The sequence below is a fragment of the Camelus bactrianus genome, chromosome 7, assembly GCF_048773025.1.
Source record: "Camelus bactrianus isolate YW-2024 breed Bactrian camel chromosome 7, ASM4877302v1, whole genome shotgun sequence".
Classification (NCBI taxonomy): domain Eukaryota; kingdom Metazoa; phylum Chordata; class Mammalia; order Artiodactyla; family Camelidae; genus Camelus; species Camelus bactrianus.
Window position 1 is genome coordinate 36,626,605 of NC_133545.1, and position 22,463 is coordinate 36,649,067.

General features: G+C 36.6%; 1 protein-coding gene across 4 annotated transcripts in view; it reads left to right on the forward strand.

Moving 5' to 3' along the window:
* Positions 1–22,463, forward strand: part of MATCAP2 (microtubule associated tyrosine carboxypeptidase 2) — a 55,925-nt gene that overhangs the window by 19,986 nt on the left and 13,476 nt on the right. For 3 of the 4 annotated variants that reach the window (XM_045516959.2, XM_045516957.2, XM_010955397.3), the window contains one exon: positions 4,317–5,017. In XM_045516959.2, the coding sequence (XP_045372915.1) occupies positions 4,317–5,017 (701 nt within the window). The remainder of the gene's footprint in view (positions 1–4,316; positions 5,018–22,463) is intronic. The other variant, XM_045516958.2, reaches the window with a different exon arrangement.

The window sequence follows — 22,463 nt, forward strand, 5'->3', positions numbered from 1 at the left end:
GTTGACAGATATTGTATGAGTTTTAAGTGATGAACATCTTAGTAAAATTAAAGTGTTTATCTTTTGGGGGATTGTTTTGCTTTATTTTGCCTTTTCTTCTGTTTGTAATCAAGCAGCCTATTGTTTTGTGTTATAAAATTATCCCAGATTCTTAGGTTTCATAAGTATTAGTGAACCATATGAAATTGCCATTTTATGGGCCAAAATAGGTTGAATGGTATTCTCCACCAAGCTTTGTTTCGATGATCTAATCTTCCTTTCAACCAGGGACCTTATAATTACTGTGAAACCTCACCTATTCAGTTATGAAACACTAAGAGTTTAGTGAGCAGTGTTCCCCTCTCTCTCCCATTCCTTTCGATGAGGAACATGAGGCACTGATGAGTTTAGTGATTAGGCTGATATTACAGAGAGGTTATTGAAAGAGCTGGGAATGGAAGCCAGGAATACTGGTATTATTTTCTGCTGTTCTAGATACAAATTAAGCTTTCATTGTGTTGGTAATTTCAGTATATTTACCTACTTGTGAATGTACTGAGTATCACTTTTAATGTAATATTATTTCCCCTTTTTCTCTCAATATGGGTAATCAGATTGGGGTGAATGACTTCCTTGATCAACAAATTTTTTTTTTTCCCACAGCTTTAGTGAAGCAAATTGCTGTTAGCTAAAATGTTACATTATATAGTGACTTTTAATATGAGAAAGTATGATTTTTATTTCTTTTATTACTTTTACTAGAAAAAATGAGTTTCAGTCCAAAGAAGCCTGCTTGTGCTTAAAAAAAGTTTTAATTTTTCTGGAAAAAAAAGAGTTAGAATAAGGTGTTCTTCATTGAAATCTTGTCTTTTTATAATGCTTTTATATGTGTTTAAAAGTCTTTTTTTCTTAAAGTAAATGATGGTATTTAAAATTACAAAAACAGTATTTTAGATTCTCTAGTACTTAACAACTAAAATATGATTAGCGTGACTCTGAGGAGTTAATTTATATCCATCTTGTAAGAGTTGTTTGAAGGACCACCTGCCCCACATTCATGAACTTCACAGGATATCAACACTTGGCAGGATAGGCTTTTAGTAAACAAATACACTATCAGCACTCCCAGACTACTTTTCAGCAGATGGAGCTTTGAAAGCACTGTTGCTAAACCTCTCAGGTGGAAATTAGCAGCTGAACTGAAACTGAAAGGCTGCAACTCCTGAGATGGGTGAAGGGGTTTTGTCATACACACGGTCACCTCTCTCCCACCTCCAACTCCTGTTTTGACAGGTGGTTTGGGACTTTCTTTTTTGTATCCTAAAGTGTACAGGTTGTTTGAGATGGGGCAAAATTATGAATTTAGCGGTCACAGATGCTTTATGACAAAACAACAGAATTCTATGAACACAGCTCTTTGGTCATAAAGCTACTGAGTCTTAGGAACCAAGGAAAGCATTTTTACATTGAATATTCAGTTTTTTAAAAAATCCATACACCTGTAATAAATCACTAAAATTAGGAGTTCTTTAGCATAGTTTTATTCACTGATTTTAATTTGAGGCAACTTTCCCCTTTTATTATGGAGACCAAGTGAGAAAAACCTGATTACCTCCCTTTAACTTTCAGGCTGTGTCTAGTTCTTACCCGGCTTTTCTAGGTTTGTGATTCCCTTATTCTTATCTAGGTTCTCTTGCTCTTTTCCTTTCAGTGTCCATTTCAGTCTTCCTTTCGTTATCACCTCTTGCCTCCTAAACTTGTGGTGCCTTGTTAGGGAAACTGACATTGTTCATGGGCATTTGGACTGCAGCCTGTGTTTGCCCAGCCTGCCCAGTTCTAACTATCAGTTGGCAGCACTTAAGTGTGAAACCCTTGAGGACCTGGGACCTACCAGCCCCTGATGGGAGTTTTGTTTGTTCTGTTTATTTGGGGCTGGTTTTTAACATTATTGAATGGCTTCTTTGTACAGTCAACCTTCAACATGACCTTGTGCAGTCTGGTTCCTACCTCTCAACTTGCACATGTAGTAGACATTTTATTTAGCCCTTGCAAGTTCATACTTTTATCTTTAGACAGCAGGACTCAAAGTTCACATATTGGCCTATAAAATGTTAACTAAGAGGACTTCTAAGTACCTTACATAATTGGATTGTTTATTATCTGCTTTGACCTGATACTGTTTCTTTACCCTAAACCCTGTGTCTTCTGGGCTTTAAAAACTTACATTTAGGGCAGGGTTTCTCTGCCTTGGCACCATTTTAGGGCAAGTACTTTTGTTGTAGGAGGCTGTCCTATGCATTGAAGGATGTTTAGCATCATCCCTGGCGTCTACCCACAAGATGCTAGAGTACCCCTCCCTAGTTGTGACAACCAAGTGTCCCCTGGGGACAAAATTGCTCCTAGTTGAGAACCACTGGTTCAGAGTCTTCTGTTGTATTTCCACTTCTGCAGTGATCTCCTTATAGAAATATAGAATGGTTCCAGAACTACAAATACCTGTACCTAAATGGTTAGAGAATGGCATGTTTATGGTCATGCCATTCATTCATTCATTCATTCCTTTATTCAGTGTACATTTATTGAATGTCTACCAGATACTATGCTAGTTGTTGGAAAGAGAAAGATGAATAAAACATGGTCCTGGTACCTATCTTAGTACATCAGTTATTCAGGTTACCATGTAGTACTGTGCATGTAGCAGACTTAATACTAAATGTCTGCTGATAATTGGATGAATGATCATGTATAATAGAATGAGCATGGACTCCATAATCAGACACATTTACATTCATATCACAGTTTGCTGCTCACTACTTTCTTGCCACATAACCTTGAGCAGATTAACATTTCTGAAGCTTAAGTGATATAACGTGCAGTTTTTGGTGAAATCCCAAATTCCCATAAATGTGTCAACAAATAGTGACTGCTATTATTATTGTTATGATTATTTTTTACTACATATTATTGAAAGGCTCCTAAATGTATGATCTTGAATAAGTGACAGATCTATGTGAATAAGCAGGTTTAAAAAAAAATGGAATAAAAACGTGTCCGCGGCAAGGCAGGCAGCTGTCCAAGTCAGCTAGCACTTAAATTGTCTCCATAGTAGGAGCCAGAGGTTGAGGGCTAGAGGTGTAAGGTCCATGAGACTTGGAAAGTAGAGCTGCTTGAGAGGATCATATATCACATTTGCAGAAAGGATTTAGAAAAGGCTTATAAGGTTTATAAGCAGATAGGAGTTCAAATAGCAAGATTTAGGACAACCTCAAACACTTCGTCGATTTAGAACTGAATTTGAATGCTCTAAAAGGTTTACCTGAAATCTGCTCACCTGCTTGTCTTCACATTGCTCTCTTCCTTCTCTGAACTCTAGGTTATTGTCTGTATCTTTTGTTTTTCATATACAAGCTTGAACTACTTTGTGTTATCACTCAGATCTGCATAGGACTGCTTTGCCTACAGAGCCAGATTAGAGCTGATTGATGGCAAGAACAATGCATTTATACAGATGTTTTTCAGATCCATGTACCTACTTAGCAGTATTCCTATATTTGTGCAATGAAAGAGTGTAAATCAACACAGCTTTAAAACAGTGCATGAACAACAGTATTTCAATTGATTCTTACCTCTTTATAGCACTTCTGAGATCTAAAGGCAAAACTGACCTCTCTTTATTGTGACATGTGATATACTGATATTTTACATAGTGATTACACTTTTTTTTTCCTGTCTTGGCAAGAATAGTTGATTTTTCTTTAATCTTAACCTGTCACCTACAATTAAGAAAATCAACCAAGTAATACTGAGTGACATTACTAAAACATGCCTGAGCATACACATATCATTTATTTAATCTTAAAAATGTTTTTTGAGATAGCTAAGACAGTGTTGTCCTTCTTTTACTGATGGCTACCTTTATATGTTGTGTCAGATTTCAAGATTGTATTGGCTTTGAAAGTATCTTGAGTTTTACTTTGACATTGGTATTACTATTGAAAACTATATCCTTTCTATAAAATCCATATTATCTGATAGAGTTGGGTATTCAGATTATTTATGTGTATTATCTTACATTTTTATTTGACTTTGATCATCTAAGTGGTTTGAAGTTGAGGATTTTTACCGATAATTTAGCATGTATACACTCATATGTAAGTGGCATTAGCATGACCAAAGTGTAGTAATATATTCTTTTAACATTTAAAATGTCTTTGGTAAAGATTGTTGCAAAATTATAAAGTTTACAGAGCCTTCAGAATGCTTTTTATATAGTAAACTATTTGCTTCATCTGGTGCCTTTGTTATTTCTTTTGTTTTGATTTTGTTTTTTAACACAGAAAAGCTGCACTGGCCTGAGCAAGAACTTGCTAAGAAGTCTGTTCTAAATGCAGAAGAGTCGTTGATCATTGACAGTAAAAGAAGCATTTCACATTTATCTCCTGGAATACTGAAGGACATTTTCACAACTGGAACCAGTAGTTACAATGTCCTACTGCAGAGCAAAGAGGAGAGAAAGCATCATTCACAGAAACAACCTTCCTCCACCTACTCCAAAAGATGTAGAAAACCCAGCAAATCCCCTAGCTCTTGTCGCAGTAAAGAGCTTCACAAGATGAAAGCCCCAGTGCCCGTGGTGCGCAGCAGCACTTGGTGCTGTCTAGAAAGGCAGCCTGCTGCTTTTGTCACTAGTTCAGTGTCAAGTCCTGTAAAGTTTACACATGGTATCTCTGTTACAGGAAGCAGCATAGTACCTCCACCTAAACCCCCAAGCGAAAGGAAGGTCAAGCGATGCCACTTCTCTACTCTTCCAAAGCCAAAGCCGCAGCCTCAGCTCTCTAGAAGCTTTGAAAAAGGAGATGACTTTTCTGGAAAGAAGTTTTGTATACTGACTGCTATAAAGCCCACCAACTTGGAGAAAGAAAAACTGAGATTCTTCAAGGCTGACTATACCTACAATCCTCAGTTTGAATATGCTAATCCTTCTCTGCCAAGTGTGTTAGCCAAGCACAGCAACGCATCTGACCGATTTCTTAAACAGGTAAAATGCTACTTCAGTAGTGGTATTCCATTTTTATGTAATGAAAATAAGTATTTGCAATTTTATGGAAAGCAAAAACAAAGGTTGTTTAAAAATGTTCCAGGTATTTATGTTTATAGTTAACTCCCATCCAGAACATGTAGATATGTGACAGGAAATCTCCAGGTAAGTGGCACAGCCCATATGTAACTACTTTGCACTAATCAAAATCTATAAAGTTGCTTCGTGGCAGGAAGCAACTATATTAGAAAAAAAACTCTTTAGATTTTGGTTCCAAGCTTTCATTTGGGAGTTACAAACTTGTGGCCCGTTTGTCAGCTCACAAACAGTGTTGTGTAGCCCACACTGTTTGTGTTCTCTTTTTGTTTTTGACTGCTTTAGATGGAGCGTGTCATATCTCTGGTTGTCCCTGTTGTGTTACATTCTCAACTTGCTTAGGCCCCTAGAGGCATTTACGGGACCTTGGCTTGATACTTGCCAATGAACTTTTTATGCTTTATTAAAAGTAGTAATCATCATCAAGTAAATATTTAAGTACTCAAAGAAGAAAATAATGGAATTTAAAAAATTATCTTCAAGGTTAGCAAATCATGATATAAATGATGTAAACAATAGCTTCCAAATTGCTCAATTTAAATACTTAGCACATAGTTTTGTATGTTAAGGTCCTAACAAACTTCAAAATCCACTTAAGTATTTAAGGAGACACTGGCTGCTGTTTACCTTCAGGGCATAGTGTTGAGATCATAAAAACAGAGTACATTTGATTAAATTAACTGTGTACAGATTTTTAAAATGCATTAGGTTCGACTTGGCTTTGTTAGTGATTGAAAATCTGTTTGTAGCCTAGGTAAAGCTGCAGGGTTCCATTTGTCTGTGGTGAATGCCCTACTTTAGTATTTTGCTACAATGCAAGTTCTCTGGGCTTGTGGCCAGCAAATTTTTTATTCTTTCTTATAAATTACATGAAATCTGACCAGTCTTTAAAAACCATTATATAAAGCTTATTTTAAAATTAAAATAACTTTAATCTTCCTGCTTATTTTCTTTTGTCAGAAGAAACCTTTTCTACTGCTTCTCTTGTTTTTTGAAGGTGCTTTTTATTGAAATAAGCTGAGATTGCTAAACACTGATAAAAAGGTCAGCTATTGTTTTTACTCTTATTTTGGCAGTCATTTATTTATTTATTTATTTTGGGGTGGAAGTTGCAGTTGATTGAATAGGGTTTTCACTCATTTAAAACTTACGGTAATTATAAAGATGCTATTTGCTTTTTCCCTCCTTAATGCTGAAAGAGATGACTGAGGTTTATTCCCCAATATTCTGTAATTTTGAGTCCTACCCCAAGCCCTACCAATTGGGGAAGGGATTTCCCATCATCAGGTCAAAATGGATGCTCTTTCATTTCCTTGGAAGGGAGTTAGGAACCATCAGCAGCTCCAAAGATTGAGAATTGACAGTGCTTGGCCCATGGCTCTCCAATCTTTATTTTAATCCAATTCTAGCTTGAGGAGATAAAACTTATACTTGGGTTGCTTCAGATTTCTAAATAGCACCAGCAGTCCTAGCTGACTGGTACTTCAACTGCCACTATTTGGGAGAATGATCTCAACAAATGCCAAATGTACTTTTTAAACCACTTTAATCAAATAAAGGAGATTCATCAGAACAAGATCTCCATAAAATATGCTTAAATTCCTGCCTGGCATCTGAGTGAATTCTGACATGGTATATCCTTTCCCTCCCAAGCTGTGAGGCTAAAGCAGCAGCTTCAGGACTGGTCTCAGGACTCAGAAACGTGTTGCACAGAGGGGCCAGGATGGCCAGATGGCCCATGCTTGAGGCCTTATCAACCCCTAGCTGACAGTTCCCCAGGTTTCATGATCTGGATCCTTCCAAGACAGCAAGCTGTATTGTTATTGGGAGAGTGATTGTGGTCCTGTTCAGTGCACAGATTGGTAGAACAGTGGTAACCTTTCTAGGCACAGATAAAGTGTCCCACGGGGGAGCGAAGGCAGTGCTCAGGTTCTGGTCATTCCTAATTGGTTGCCCTGTCAATGTCAAGGAGCTCCAGGACTCAGTTCTTCCTGGTCCAGGCAGTTGATTCCTCAGAAGGCACTCAGGCCCTTTAGGTGGTTCACGGTATCTATCACGGGCTGTAGAACTTGAATGTGTCTCCAGTGGAGCCTGCTAAGCCCCACTTAGCCTCTTGCTGGCAGCCATGGTGGCCCTCAGCTCCCTGAGCCTTGAGGAACAGACACTGAGAAGGTTTGTTTTCTGAGGCTGTGGACCTTTTCAGGAAAGGGTGCAGTGCTTCCTGGGTGCTGAAAAAGGCATCTAGGGTGAGAGAATGCTGAAGGCTGTTCAGGGTCAGGTGCCTCCTCACCAGCGGGTCAGAAGTAGATCCTTGGCGGCACATTTGAGCAGTAACCTGGTAGCTGGTACACTTTCTGCCCTACGTCTCAGTGGCCGACATCAAATCCATATGGCCTTAGACTCAGCACATTGTTGAACAGAATTGGAAGTGAGAGATGAGAAGGATCTTCAGGGCAGTGATGGGAGTCCTTGGCAGTATTTCCAACAGTCAAATGGAAATTATATATTTACGTGACAAAGCCAACAGGCAGCTTAAGTGACTGGTTTTCCACCTCTAGCTGGAATCATATCTCAGGGTGAATCCTAGGTACCTCATGCTAACTAGAAGTTCTGATTGGTAGAGTGATACTTAATAACATAGGGAAGATAAGTCAACTTCTGCTTGGCTTGATAAGGTAAAGTTTGAATTATATTCTTATTTGTTAATAAAACTGGAGCAGTGGGGGTTATTAGTGATTGATAAGTGCAGAATTTTTGTGTGAGAGAAGGAAGGCTTTGGGGTGTTAGATAGAAACGCTGGACTGAGGCTACCCTCTGGCTGTCAGGGAAGAAAAGTTAAAGGTATGCAAAAGGAGGTAGCTGAACAGGCCTGAGACTGCCATCCTATTAACCTGAGCCTGGTGTCTGGGAACTTGACTGGGAAACAGCTTTCTACACTGAAATAATCCTTTTCGTAAATGATAAGAGTAGCTTGCTGTACCTAAACTGTACAAACGGTATGTTTTAAGTTGAACACTTATTTTCCTTTCTGGAGTCTACAATTTTAGAATATGCTGGGCACAGGGGTGCTTTTGTGACCAGCCTCCGATAAAAACCTTGGGCAATGAGAATGTAACAAGTTTCCTTGGTAGACAGATCTTTACACATTCTGACAACTCAGTTCCTGGAGAAGTTAATTGTATCCTGTGACTTCACTGGGAGAGGCTTCTTTTTGAAGCTGCTTCTGGTTTCCTTCAGACTTTACTGTACTTTACATGAGAAATGGGGAGTGGTAGGCTTAAGTTGATTTCTTAAAGGCATTTACATTTCAGATTTTAGAAAAAGAAGAAAAAACTCTGTACTGTCCAACTGAAACATCTCCGTGGGCTGTATTCGTTGTCAGTTTGAGATTCCTGATCAGTGATAAGATCGCTTACAGCTTTGTAAAGGGCCATTGTGTTGCACAATTCCAGGGAGTACCATTCACAAAGTGAACCTGGGCCCTACATTCATACAATAAATAGGGCTAATATTTACCATAAGCATGAGATTCTTTTTTTGGCATTGTAATACTCCTCTAACAGTTTTTAGTTGTATGATATTTGTCTTAAAAGGGCAAGTAAATTAAATGTATGCTAAGTTAGAAATTTTGCATGTAGGGTAGCTGGGAAAGAATGAACAAAAAAAAGCATACCTGTTCTCTTTTGAAATTATTGGCAGTGCCTTTTTTTCAGGACCCTTGCTCCTTCATTATTCCATTAAAATTGCTTTGAAATTTAAGGACAAAGTCATAGGAACCATCTATGTATGACAAATCACAACTAGCATTGATAGAGTGCTTAATTCTGCTTGTTATTCTGTATGCTGAGTGCTTTTCTCCTATTACCGTCTTTAGTCCCTCATATGAAGTACAATACTAGTAGTATTACCAGTTGAGAAAACTGATCTAGAGAAGTAAGTTTTCTGTCATTTCTGTCATAGTAGTAAGTTAAGTTGCAGAAACAGGAGTCTACCTCAAGCACTCTCTTGTCTTTCACACAGTGCTTTGTTGGCAAACTAGCTCTCAGTTTCCATCATGTAACATGTAACATTTGCAAATTAATAAAGGTTGAGTCAGCTCTGACAAGCCAGCATGACCTGCTCCAGCAGAGCACTGTTTCACAGAATGGTTATAACCAGTCTTCTCTAACCCTAATGCACCCAAAGGGTACCAGATCAAAAGATCCTCTCACTTTGCTGGCAAGGATTCATGCCTTTGGTAAAAATGATTTTAGGGACTTGGAGGATATTTTTCTTTGTAATACACCTATGAAATAGTGATTGTTAGTTATTTTTTGGAATCTTTAAGATGAGAGTATTTACCTTCTTCCTGTTACGGCACCCATCCTCATCTTTCAGCTACAGCTTAAATCTCAACTCAAAGTACAACACTGACTAGTGCCTTAGGAAGAATGGGTCGAAAGGTCAAAACTGGGCTCCTAGTTTCTAAACCTAGTAAATATTTGAAAGAAGCCAAATACAAGGGCTCCTCAGAAAGGCTATCCACCACATTTTAGGTGGCTGGTTTTCTCTTTCCATGTCCCTTTGACTCTGTCAGAGACAAAGGAGAAATATCCCTTCCATTACAGCTCCCATGATACACACTTTTTCTCTGTTGACCACTGTCCTCATCATTGTATTTCACCTGTTTCCTTTCTATTTCACGTGGAGTATACACAGTCCAGAATTGACAAGAGGGCAAAATAAAATTACTTATTTTCAAATGAAACAAAATAATTGAAAATAGCTTTCAAAAATTTATTCTGCAATGAAGTAGTGTATCCATCGTTTTCCTATTCCTAAGACTTTATATTTTCAAAGTAGTTGTTATTTGCAAATACAGAATTTGGTTGCCTGTATTGATGGAAGGAAACATTTATATGGATTAGCTAAAATGGAAAGATTATTCCCTGCTCTGTCTCTATTGAATAGTTCTCATCAGGGCAGTCATCTTAGCTTTCCTGCCTTGACAATGCTACACCAGCTATAATAAGTAGTAAACGCAGCAACTGAAAAAGCCACAAAACAGTGGCATAAAATGGAGATTGTAGAAGGAAATGATGTTAAAATCTACCATCTAAGTGAAAATAAGCCACTGAAGTGATTTATTAAGAAGAAAGCTTTTTGAACCTTTGATTTGAGTCCAGACATCTTATATTGTCATCTCTCGGGGAAAAGATGCAGTTAGGAAAGGTAGGGGATTAAGTATTGAGGAATGTTAGTATGAATGAAAAACAAGTGTTATAGACTAGTAGCTACCAAAAAAATGTGCAGATATATTGCCAAAAAATCAATATGTTAAGAACATATAATAAAATATCTTTCCATCTTAGCATACCAGAACACTCCATAAAGATGTACTTGTTAATCTTTGTAGTGTCTTGAGATGTAACCCTCTCAACGAATAGAGAAATGGGTTTGTATAGCTGTTTGTAAGAATTACTGTCTTAAATAAGAGGTTTGTTAGACATATAAATGTAATTAAGAAATTGGGCAATTGCCTTCTTTTAAAAATATTCTTTGATTTATTACTGCTTTTTAGGAATCCTGTTCTATAGGAGAGAGAAGTTTCCCTTGCACAGAATGGTACAGAATGAGTGTTCCTATTTCTACTTTAGTTTTACTTTAGCCCCCATACTGCATACTCATTTAAACATTGCAGTGTCTGCTTTATTTTCCTCATACATATATTGAAGGAAATAGACTCAGTGATCCTTGAGAGCCCTTTCTAGGACCACACACGTCTCTCAAGTTTCAGGCCCCAAAATACCACAGCTAATCAAAATCAAGATTCTGTTTCATGTCACATTACGTATCTGGTTGTGTCATATATTTTATGACAGCATTCAGCCATTCTTCCACATTACATGTTAATCACAGAAAAACTCAGAGTTTCTACCAACTATGTTAACTGAAAATTCTTTTTACTTCAGATAACAGTGCTTTATTAATGCAACATAAATGGCAAATAATGTGGTTTGTTAAAATTAATTTTTTTAAAAGGTGTTTGATGTCTCTGAAAAAAGCCATTTCTATCATAACCATATTATTTAAGAGTTAAGGGTGGTGGGTATAGCTCAGTGGTACAGCATGTGCTTAGGTTCAATCCTGGGTTCAATCCCCAGTACCTCCGTTAAATAAATAGTTAAGATATTACTTGATATTAATATATTCTACATCTACTTAACTGGAAAAAAAAAAACTTCTGCTTGTGTAATTAGCATCCTAAAATTTTCTTTTTTACTTCAAGTTAATGGAAGTTAATGGTTCTGTGCTATCAAGGGTAACTTGGTAGAGTTATAGTAAAATTTCAGAGGTATTTTAGAATAGAGAAAAGGAAAGGACTCTGACTTTAACAGCAACTTTTTTTTCCTTCATTAAAACAGCATTAACTATTCACAGCATCCTGTGGCATAGCATTGCATTTTCATTTATAGAGTTCAGATATTGAAAGTGAGTACCTCGATGGACCAACTTCATTATGTTAGGAAATAAATTCTGATTTTCTTCTTCCTGGTTAGCACACTTTATAGAGCTGGATTATCTCAGGGATCACAAACTCAGATGCCTATAGGGTCTTAGCAGGGATCGTGAGTGATTGCAGGGAGCTGACAGAGTGCAGGAGGAAGCTGAAAACCAGACAGCAGTTTGGGACCCAAGCTGCAGTTTGGGTCCAGTGTTACCATACCCTCAGAATTTTTAAGAGAAGGTAGACAACCTGAATTTTATATGAAGTCTTCCAATTATGTTGACAGCTAATTCAAACAAAAGCTGTTCAGACCCATGAAAAGCTGTCTGTGGGCCACATTCATCCTGTGAGTTGCCAGTTTGCTCCCTCTGGTTCATCGGCTCTGTTAAACATAAGCTTTATTTTGGGGGGGGGGCAATGATAGCATAACATAAAGACTTTTAAATGTGGTTCTCAGAAAACAATGTCTTGTTTTTAGAGTTTATAGTAAAAATGGAATAGGTAATTCATTGTTATATTAAAATGCATGCATCATAAATACATAAAGTCATGCTGTGTTTTAAAGCAAGACCAATTTTTTTTTGATAGAAACAACATAATTGGAAATGAAATGGCTTCACAGATAGCAAGATGTCTTGACATAAAATTTCTTTAAGGCTAAGTTTTCATTGTACTAGCACTGAAGGTATTTTATCTTGGTGTAGACCTCAAGTTGTCCAGACAATAAAGGGGAGGGAAGAGGAAGCCTTCTTTAAACTATAACTCTCCCAAGGTGACACAGTTTTGTTTAGCACATCACAAACTTTTCCCAGACTCATTAAAGTTATAAGATTTTTTAAAGATTATTTTGAGTTTAGTATATTACATAGTAGTTTTGTGTGTTAGACTAGAGAAGTGAGGACATTCCTTAAGCTAACAGCAAGAAAGATTTTCTTACAGTCAGAGATGGAAACACCCCAATCCGATTGTATGTCCTTGGGAGAAGGTATGACCTTAATAACTCATTGAAACAACACTTTGTTGATTTGCCTTTGAAAACTTGCCTTACGTACACTCTTAGATTCTTATCTCAACAGGGTCTTTCCTCCAAAACAGCTTGAATTTCTGCTTATTCCTTGTAGGTAGTGAAAGAAGAGTCTGCAGTACTGAGCTTTTATAAATATCTTCTCCTGGTTGCATTACCCTCTCATGTTCCCACTCACCACGCTATATATCCAAAATACTCCCAACTCTGGTGACACAAATGTGCAGAAGAGGGAGAAGGGAGTCAGGGAAGGGCTGCAGGTGACATTTTTCTTTGTTCTACTGTGTTCTTTCACTTATTCCTTCATTGAAGGCAGACTCAATGTCTGGGATCTATTTATTTCCCGTATTCTGCATATGTAGAATATAATTTATTGAAATATTTTTCTTTTTATTATAATCTGGTTACAGTCTGCAGTCTATTTTCTACAAAACAGAATTACTGGGAAAAGTATTTTTGCTTCCAGGGGGAGTGGATAGCTCAGTAGTAGAGCACATGCTTAGCATGCACAGGGTCCTGGGTTCAATCCCCAGCACCTGCACTAAAAAAATACACACACACACACACACACACCAGTTTCTCCTGCTCTCCACACTGCTACCAGTGTCGTTTTAAGGTAAAAATCTGATCATGTCACTTCCCGTCCTGCAAAACTTCAGGGTTCCTCATAATTCAGGACAAAGTCCAAAGTCTTTTCCATGGCCGATAGGCCTTTTATCTTTTATAATTGGCTCATGCTTAGGTTTCCAAAGTCAACTCTATACTCCTGTAGCATCTTGTACAAATTATCTGTCATCGAATTTATCAATCCATAAGTTTTCTCTTTTTTTACCTTTACCATTAGACTAACCTCTTTTATAAAAGTGTATTTTATTTATTTCAGCTATTCCCAGAATCTGACAGAGTTCCTGGCACTAAATTAATGAGTCTCCTGGTGCCTTTCCAGCCCAGGGACTCTGTATTTCACTTTCTTTGCCCTGTATATGGTTTTGACAATATTATTCCCTTTGCCTGGAATGCCCTCTGTTTCCTTTCAGCCCCCACTTCAGTTTACCTTTCTCTAGTTTTCACAAAACTTTATTCATACATCCAACAGAGTATTACTAAATTATGTTGGTTTAAATGTAATCTGTCAGTCTAATGGTCAGACATGGACTTAGATTCTAAAATATAAAAATGAACAAAAGCAGTGATTGGCACAAAGAAAGTGACCATAAAGATGAATGAATGAATGATCCTTATGAATACTGGAAATTTAATGAAGCATTCTACAAACAGTGCATCCAGATTTGTGGCTCAAGGGTCAAGTTCAGCCTGCAAGTGCAGTTTTTTTTGGGGATCAGCTCAATGTTGTTTTTAAAACACCGGTATATAAGGATGCTCTTCTGTTGCCTCTCCCAGATGTCTTATACTCAGTAGCTTTACATGGAGGTTACTGCTCGCATCTAAAGGCATTTGAGTGTGTAACTGCTGCCCTAGTGTTCTATCAGTTTGTAGCTACAGGATCTTAAATGGAGGCCTAATGACCTGATTGAGTAACCCAAAGCTTTGTGTACCTAGTTTGCTACCAAGAAGGAATAGCCATCATTGAAAAATCCACTAAATATTTGGAATTTTGCTTTTCATTCTGAGAATCTCAAAGTACCAGGATGTGTATATATCTCGTGCTAATATGAAGTAAGCGTTTTCAAACTGTTTTGAGGAATACAGCATTAGAAAGAGGGCCTTCTAGGTGGAAAACACAAAGTGTTATGTTTACCACACAGTCTCATAATAAAGGCTTAGAAGAGTCTTGTTTAACTTTGTTTAATCCAATATATTCCAAACCCATTTGGCCATGGAACCCTTTTAAAAATAATGTCTTGTCAACTACTTTTCTTAAAAACAAAAAAACAAAACAGCTTGGCTTAAAGAAACAGTCTATGTGATCTCCTAGGAGTTATTCCATATTTAGGGGATGAAGAGAGCCGGTGTTCTAGATGTTAGGGTTTACTAAAAAGGGGAGGAATGAAGAGAAGTTTGGGAGTTGGATAGAGGTCAAACCAATTACCTTAAATTCTAAAGTTAAAACCCAGCTTCTGCTAAAACTTAAAAACTGTATACAGGCATATGGGAAATAGACTACAAAGCACATTCGTAGTTTCTCTCTCTCTCTCTCTCTCTTCCTTCCCTCCTCTCTTTTACTCTTTGCCTCTAATTTCATTCTCACACCAACCCTGTGAGGTAAGTAGGGCAAAGATTTTCATCTCCATTTTGCCGTTGCAGAAACTAAACCTGAAAAAGGTAAAATGACATACCTAAGAGCACACGGTCAGTAGAAGGTAGGGCACTAACATAAAACCAGATCTTTTGATTTCTAGTCTTTCCAGTATCACCCAGACTCATATCGTATTAGTGTACCTATTGTGTATAGTTTTTCTCTGAGTGAAAACTGCAGTTGAGAAGGAAATAGGTTTTTAGCACATTACTGCTGAAGTGGCTCGTGATTGATGGGTCAGATTTCCAAACTGCTAAATGGCCAACAGAATCAGTAAGTAAACCCAAAGTAGATCATTTACAGAATGTTAAGATTCTTTAGAAAGTTTGTTATATCATCAAGACAATGCTGTAAGTTTTATATAGAGATTTTTCATTTTCTGAGTTAGTGGTTTAAATGTTACATTGTACATTTGATTACTGTTCCCTTTTTAAGTAACAGCTTTATTGAGATTTTACTCACATGCAGTATAGTTCACCCATCCAAAGTGTACAGTTAAATGATTTTCAATGTATTTAGAAATATTCTGCAGTCACTACCACTATCAAATTTGAGAACATTTCATCACCCCCGAAAGGAAACCCTGTGCCCATTAGAAGTGACTCACCATTTCCCACCAACCTCTCCACCCCGACCCTAGACAACCATCAGTCTACTTTCTCTCTCTATGGAGTTGCCTATTCTGGACATCTCCTATAAATGGAGTCATGTAATATGTGGTCCATTGTGACCAGTTTATTTTATTTAGTATGTTTTCAAGATTAATCCATATTGTAGCATGTATCAGTACTTTTTATTGTTGAATAGTATTCCATGTATGTATATATTACTTTTTATTCATCCACTTGTCAATTGATAGATATTTGGGATGGTTCCACCTTTTAGCTATAATGAACAATGCTGATAGGAACATTTGTATACAAGTTTTTGTGTGGACACATGTTTTCAGTTATCTTGGGTATATACCTAGTAGTGGAGCATATGGTAGTTAGTCATACGGCAGTAAATCATACAGTAGTGGGTCATATGGGAACTCTGTGTTTAACCTTTTGAGGAAGACTGTTTTCCAAAGTGACTGCATCACTTCACATTCCTACCAGCAGTATATGAGTTCTAGTTTCTCCACATCTTTGTCAACTCTTTTTTTTTCGGTCAACTCTTGTTTTTATAGTCTTCCTAGTGGTGGGTATGAAGTGGTATCTCGTGGTTTTAATTTGCATTTCTCTGATGGCTAGTGATATTGAGCATCTTTTCATATGTTTATTGGCCATTTGTATATATTCTTTGAGAACTGTTAGATCTTTTGCCCACTTTAAAACTGGATTATTTGTGTTTTTATTGTTAAGTTGTAGAGGTTCTATATAGATTCTAGATATAAATTGCTTTTCAGATATGAAATTTGTGAACATTTTCTCCCATTCTGTGGGTTGTCTTTTCAACTTTCTTGATGGCCTCCTTTGAAGCACAAAAGTTTTTAATCTGGGTGAAGTCCAGCTTACCTATTTTATTATTTTGTACTCTTGATCATATCTAAGAAAGCACTGCCTAATCCAAGGTCATGAAAATTTTTGCCTATGCTTTCTTCTAAGAATTTTATAGCTTTAGCTGTTACATTTAGGTCTTTGATCCCTTTGGAGTTAATTTTTGTATATGATATGAGATAGGGATCCAGTTTTATTTTTATTTGTACCCAATTGTCCCAGAGCCATTTGTTGAAAAGGATATGATTACTCTTCTTGTTTTAATAGAGGAGAATAAGAGTGCTTCAAAATCATGAAATGGCAGGTCTGTAACATTATGAAGAACATTGATGTTCTGTTTTGTGTAGCATTTTAAATGACATCCAGATCTGGAGAGAGCTAAGACCATTTCCTTCATGCTGAACTATTGCTCATTTTGCATTTATTTCCTCTTCGCTTTAGGTTTGAATTCTCTGAAAATCAATTTATTTTGATGCCTGTAAGATATGCAGAGCTTTAAAGTGTCATCCTCTTACAAAGAGGAAGGATTTGGAAATGGTTGATTTGTGAGGAGAGATAATATATTGAATCATACTTTAGCAAAACATGTAATTTTTGGTTTACTGTTTTTAAAAAGGCAAAAATATGTTCGGATTGTTTCAACCCATTTTTAGCAAGAACTATTGTCCTACCTGGTAACTGTTCTTAGGGAACTCAAAAGTCGATCTTATTATACTATTTTCTAACATAGTTATGGAGGAGGTGGCCAAGTAACAAGATGGAAAAGTGCAAAGTCCGATTCATGGAGACTAGGGAACCAAGACCTGGACAATAAGGATAGGTGTGTCTAAGATGTTCTGGTTCCAGGAGTTTTAAAACTGATTAGTGAAACTATGTTATGTCAATTTGCTTGCTGTTTATATTACTACCCTTAGAGTTGGAAGGAAGCAGATAATCTATTTGATGTCAATGGATAAATCAGGACTAGAGTTCCACATGGATGAGGGAAGTGGCTGCTTGCTCCATGAGTAGACCTCAAGAATGTAAGCCATACCCACTCTGTCCAGCAGCAATCTGCTCTGCCCAAAAATCTACCATAGAAAATATTTGAATTTTTAAGAAATTCTCATGTTTCCTTTTTAAATTCTCTGGGGAAGGGATATCAATGACTGACTGGCAAATGGGAGAAGGTAACTAGAAAAGAAAGTAGAGGGCACTTAAACATTATATTTCCCAGTTATAGAAGAGATATGTTTTATGCAGAAACTTGTGAAAAGTATGAAGCAGAGAATAATTCTAATTCCACCACCCCCAGGTAATCACTGTTAACATTTAGTATGTTTTCCTTGTCCCATGCCAAATGTTCACGATTGAGTTAGCCTACTTTGTCTACATGTCTGTATTTTCTCATGTCATTGAAAGCTGTCAGCATTTCTTTTTTGTCAGCATTATTTTCACTGACTATATACATTTTATGTAATGGGTGTATAGTAAGTAGATTAAGTTAAATCTTTAAGTTGTTGCTGTTGTGTTTTTAAATTCATAGAAATGTTTTGTTAGTAGTCCTCTTGAGGGGACTTCTTGCCCAGATTTGATTGGAAGGAGGCTAGTCGCTAAGCTGTGCAGTGGAGGCACCTTCTATGATAGGCCTGCCCTGCACTAGAGTCAGGGGAGGACCACAGCTGGCCCAGTTATATAAGGATTGTTTGTTCCTTCCTCTCAGCCATCAATAAATATACTGAAGGGAAAGAGAAGCCCTAAGAATGGGAGAGAGATGACAAAGAATCAAATCACCGATTATGCCTTCCTCTCCCAGTCAAGGTTCTTTAGGCCTTAGGCCAGGCCCCACCTAGGGGAGGGGAAAGAGCTTTATTTGGATATGTGATTTATGTTTTAAATTGGATTAAATTGATTTGAAGTAGATTTTTTTTTTCCTTTTAATACTTGAAAGTTATTGGAAGCTAAAGAAACTGGTTGAGTTATATTTGAGGACAGGAAAGGGATATTCTGGATGGCATATTGAAAGTGATGGTTGGGGAAAAATAATTGAGCTCCTTCTTGTTTGAATCACCTACCAAGTACTATTAGGAGATGTAGTTTTCTGATTAACTTAAATGGTGATATTAATGGAGAAGAGATATTTGACATGAAATTTGTTGCCCCTTAAAAGTATTAAACATGTATCATGCCACTCCCTTCTGGCCTGTAGAGTTTCTGCTGAAAAATCAGCTAATAACCTTATGGGAGTTCCCTTGTATGTTATTTGTTGCTTTTCTCTTGCTAATTTTAATATTTTCTCTTTATCTTCAATTGTTGTCAATTTGACGACTATGTGCCTTGGTGTGTTCCTCTTTGGGTTGATTCTTTGTGGTATTCTCTGTGCTTCCAGGACTTGGGAATCCTTTCCAAGATTGGGGAAGTTTTTGGTTATTATCTCTCCAAAAAATTTCTCAGGTCCTTTCTCTCTCTCTCTTCTCTTTCTGGGACTCCTATAATGCGAATATTAGAGCACTTCATGTTGTCCCAGAGTTCTCTTAAACTATCCTCGTTCCTTTTTATTATTTTTTCTTTTTTCTGTTCTGAAGTAGTGATTTCCACTAATCTGTCTTCTGCTCTGTTCTTCTGCCTCATTTAGTCTGTTCTTGGTTCCTTCTAGTGTATTGTTCATTACAGTGATTTTATTCTTCAATTCTGTTTGGGTATTCTTTATATTTTCCAGCCCTTTGCTAAAAATTTCACTCTGTGCATCTATACTCCTCTTGAGTTCTCGGAACATCTTGGCCATCATTACTTTTAAACTGTTTCTCAGATAAAGGGGGAAACTTACAACCAAGAATACTGTATCCAGCAAGGCTCTCGTTCAGAATTGATGGAGAAACCAAAAGCTTCACAGATAAACAAAAGCTAAAAGATTTCAGTACCACCAAACCAACTTTACAACAAATGTTAAAGGACCTTCTTTAGTCATCAAACCATGAGAGAAGAGAAAAAAAAGAAGAAAGAGAGAAAAAAAAAAAGAGACCTATAGAAGATTGCTTTGGCTTTTTGGGGTCTTTTGTGGTTCCTTGTACATTTTGGAATTGTTTGTTCTAGTTCTGTGAGGAATGTCGTGAGTATTTTGATTGGGGTTACTTTGGATCTGTGGATTGCTTTGGGTAGTGTGGCCATTTTGATAGTGTTGATTCTTCCAATCCAAGAGCACAAGAAATCTTTCCATTTCTTTGTGTCATTTTGGTTTTCAGAGTATAAGTAACAACCTTAGTTAAGTTTATTTCTAGCTATTTTGTTGTTTTTGATGTAATGGAAATGTCTTTGCCAGTTACAAAATTCTGGTTTTTGAAGTGAAAAAGTGAGTGAAGGGCTGCAAATGGCAAAATATCCTTCTTTTTTATGAGTGAGTTGTATTCTATTATATATATACATATATATACACATATGTGTGTGTGTGTATACACTGCATCTCCATTATCTGTTCATCTGTTGATGTGCACTTTGGATGCTTCCATATCTTGGCAATTATAATGTTGCTGTTAATAGCAGGGTGTATGTATCTTTTTGAGTTAATTCTTATTTTGTGGTTGGCTTTATTCTTTTGATAACTATGTAAGTTTCAAAAGCTAAAGGTCTAAATGTTCTTAGAAACAATGAATAGTACATATATGTAAATTAAAAAATATATGTGCAGTAAAAAAAAAAAAAACGATCTGTGAAGCCATGAAAGACATAGAAGAAACTTAAAAGACATATTACTAAATAAAAGAAGCTAGTCTGGAAAGGCTACAAACTGTAAGATTCCAACCAAATGACATTCTGGAAAAGGCACAGCTACAGAAACAATAAAAACATCGTAGTTTGCAGGGGTTTGGGGAGAGGGAGGGAGGGAGGAATGAGTAGATGGAGCACAAGGGATTTTTAGGACAGTGAAATGATTCTGTATGATACTATAGTGGTGGCTACACGTCATTGATGCACTTGTCAAAACCCATAGAATGTGCAACATCAAGAGTGAACCCTAATGTAAACTATGGACTTTGGTCGACAATAATGTGCTCACGTTGGTTCATCAGTTGTACCAAATATACCACACTGATGAGGGATGTTGAAGGTAGGGGAGTATATATGTGTGCATGGGGAGGGCTTTGTGGGAACTGTGTATTTTCTGCTCAGTTCTGCTATAAACCTGAAACTGCTCTAAAAAATAAAGTCTATTAAAGTAAAATAAAATAAGTATTAACCATGTGGAGGTATGTGAAAGCTTGATCCTCAAAGTTGTATGGATATTGATTCTCTGAACTCTAGGGGGAAACAGTGAACTCTCTTTTATTCCTTTAAAAAAATAAACTTTTGTGGGGAGATGTGGGTCAAAGGGTAAAAACTTGCAGTTATAAACTGAGTAAGTTCAGAGTATCTAATGTACAGCATGCTGATTGTAGATAATACTGTATTGTATATTTGAAATTTACTAAGATCTTACATGTTCCCACATTTAAAAAATGGTAACTCTGTGAGGTGATAGGTTTGTAAATTAACTTGATTGTAGTAACCATTCCACAATGTATATATACATATATTAAGTCATCATATTGTACACCTTAAAAAAATATATCATGTCATACAACCTAAGTATATACAATTTTTAATTTGTCAATAATACCTCAATAAAGCTGGGAAAAATGACTTTTTCGTTTACATATTGTAAAGAACTTTAAAACTTCTATAAAGTAGAAATAATTAAACATCAGTGCAAGACATCACCCCTTCCCAAACAGGAACATCATATCACATAGCTTTTGGGTGTATCCTTCTAGACTTCCTTGTGTCCTAAATTGCTTATTGCCTTTTCCTTTTTCTAAAATTGAGGGCATACTTGTAATATTTTTGTGGCTTGCAAGAGGTTGCATAAGGAAGTAGAAATTGTAACATAAAAATATTTACTGATGAAGTAACCATTCCACATTCATGATTGGTCTCTTATACCTTGAATTTATTTACCTATCCTACCACTGTCTATGTCTATGCTGAGGTCTACTATAATGCAGATGGATTGGGAAATCAGTGAAGGATACTGGAGATCTGTGTAGTCGCTGACAAATCTATGTTTGAGTTGAAAAATTAATAAAGAAAAATCAAGAGATGCCAATAGGATAGGCACTTCAGTTTTGAACATGATATAATATAATATAATTGAACACAATATATTTGGGAGCATCCATGTAGCTCCCACGTAGGGTTGCTACCAAGATGGCGCCATGTAAGCCATTGAAGGAAATGATATGCTATTGTATATCACAGTGATGGAAAAATTACACCCCCCCAAAAAAACCATTATTTTTATCCATTCTTTCATGTATCTAAGAATTAGTTCATAGGCATAAAGATTGCCTCGAAATTGTTAAACTGCCAAAGTAAGATTTTTTTAAATCTCATACTCATAGGGTACCTTTTTCGGAATAAATTTCCAATCAAATCTTTGTTCCCTATTATGAATATGAGTGCTTATTAGCTTTCTACTAAGTACCATTTATTGATAACAAGGAACACCTGTATATAAGTTTTCTTTACTTTTATAGACTGTTTTATATCTGCTATAATTAAATAGTAACCAAATAACCACATTTTCCTACTGAGTAAGCATATGCTAGAAAAGCTAATTTTATCTGAAATTAAGCTCATACTTTTAAAAACCTATAAGCACAAGTTATAATAAGAAATTTCTTTAACTTTTTTTAGATCTAAATATAGGTCCAATATAAAAGGTACCACTTCTCTCTTCTGAAATTAAGGCAAAATTTCTCACATTCTTCTTACTCTGACATATAGATGACTAGTGACCATCAGACTAGTATATGCAAATACCTTTGTTAATCTGCTAAAATGGATTTTTAATTATGTGCTAATTTGTTCTTTTAATTAGCCTAGTTGTATAAATACATTAGCCCTTGGGGTATTTGTCCTGTGTTCCCATTCTCTGAGATCCCTCTCATTTTCTACTGTGCAAAGAAATCAGCTGAGGATCTTGTTAAAATGCTGATTCTGATTCAGTACGCGTGGAGAGTGGAGGCAGGCAAAATCCCGCATTTGAAACCAGCTTCCAAAGCAGTGCCAATGCTGCTGGCCTTTGG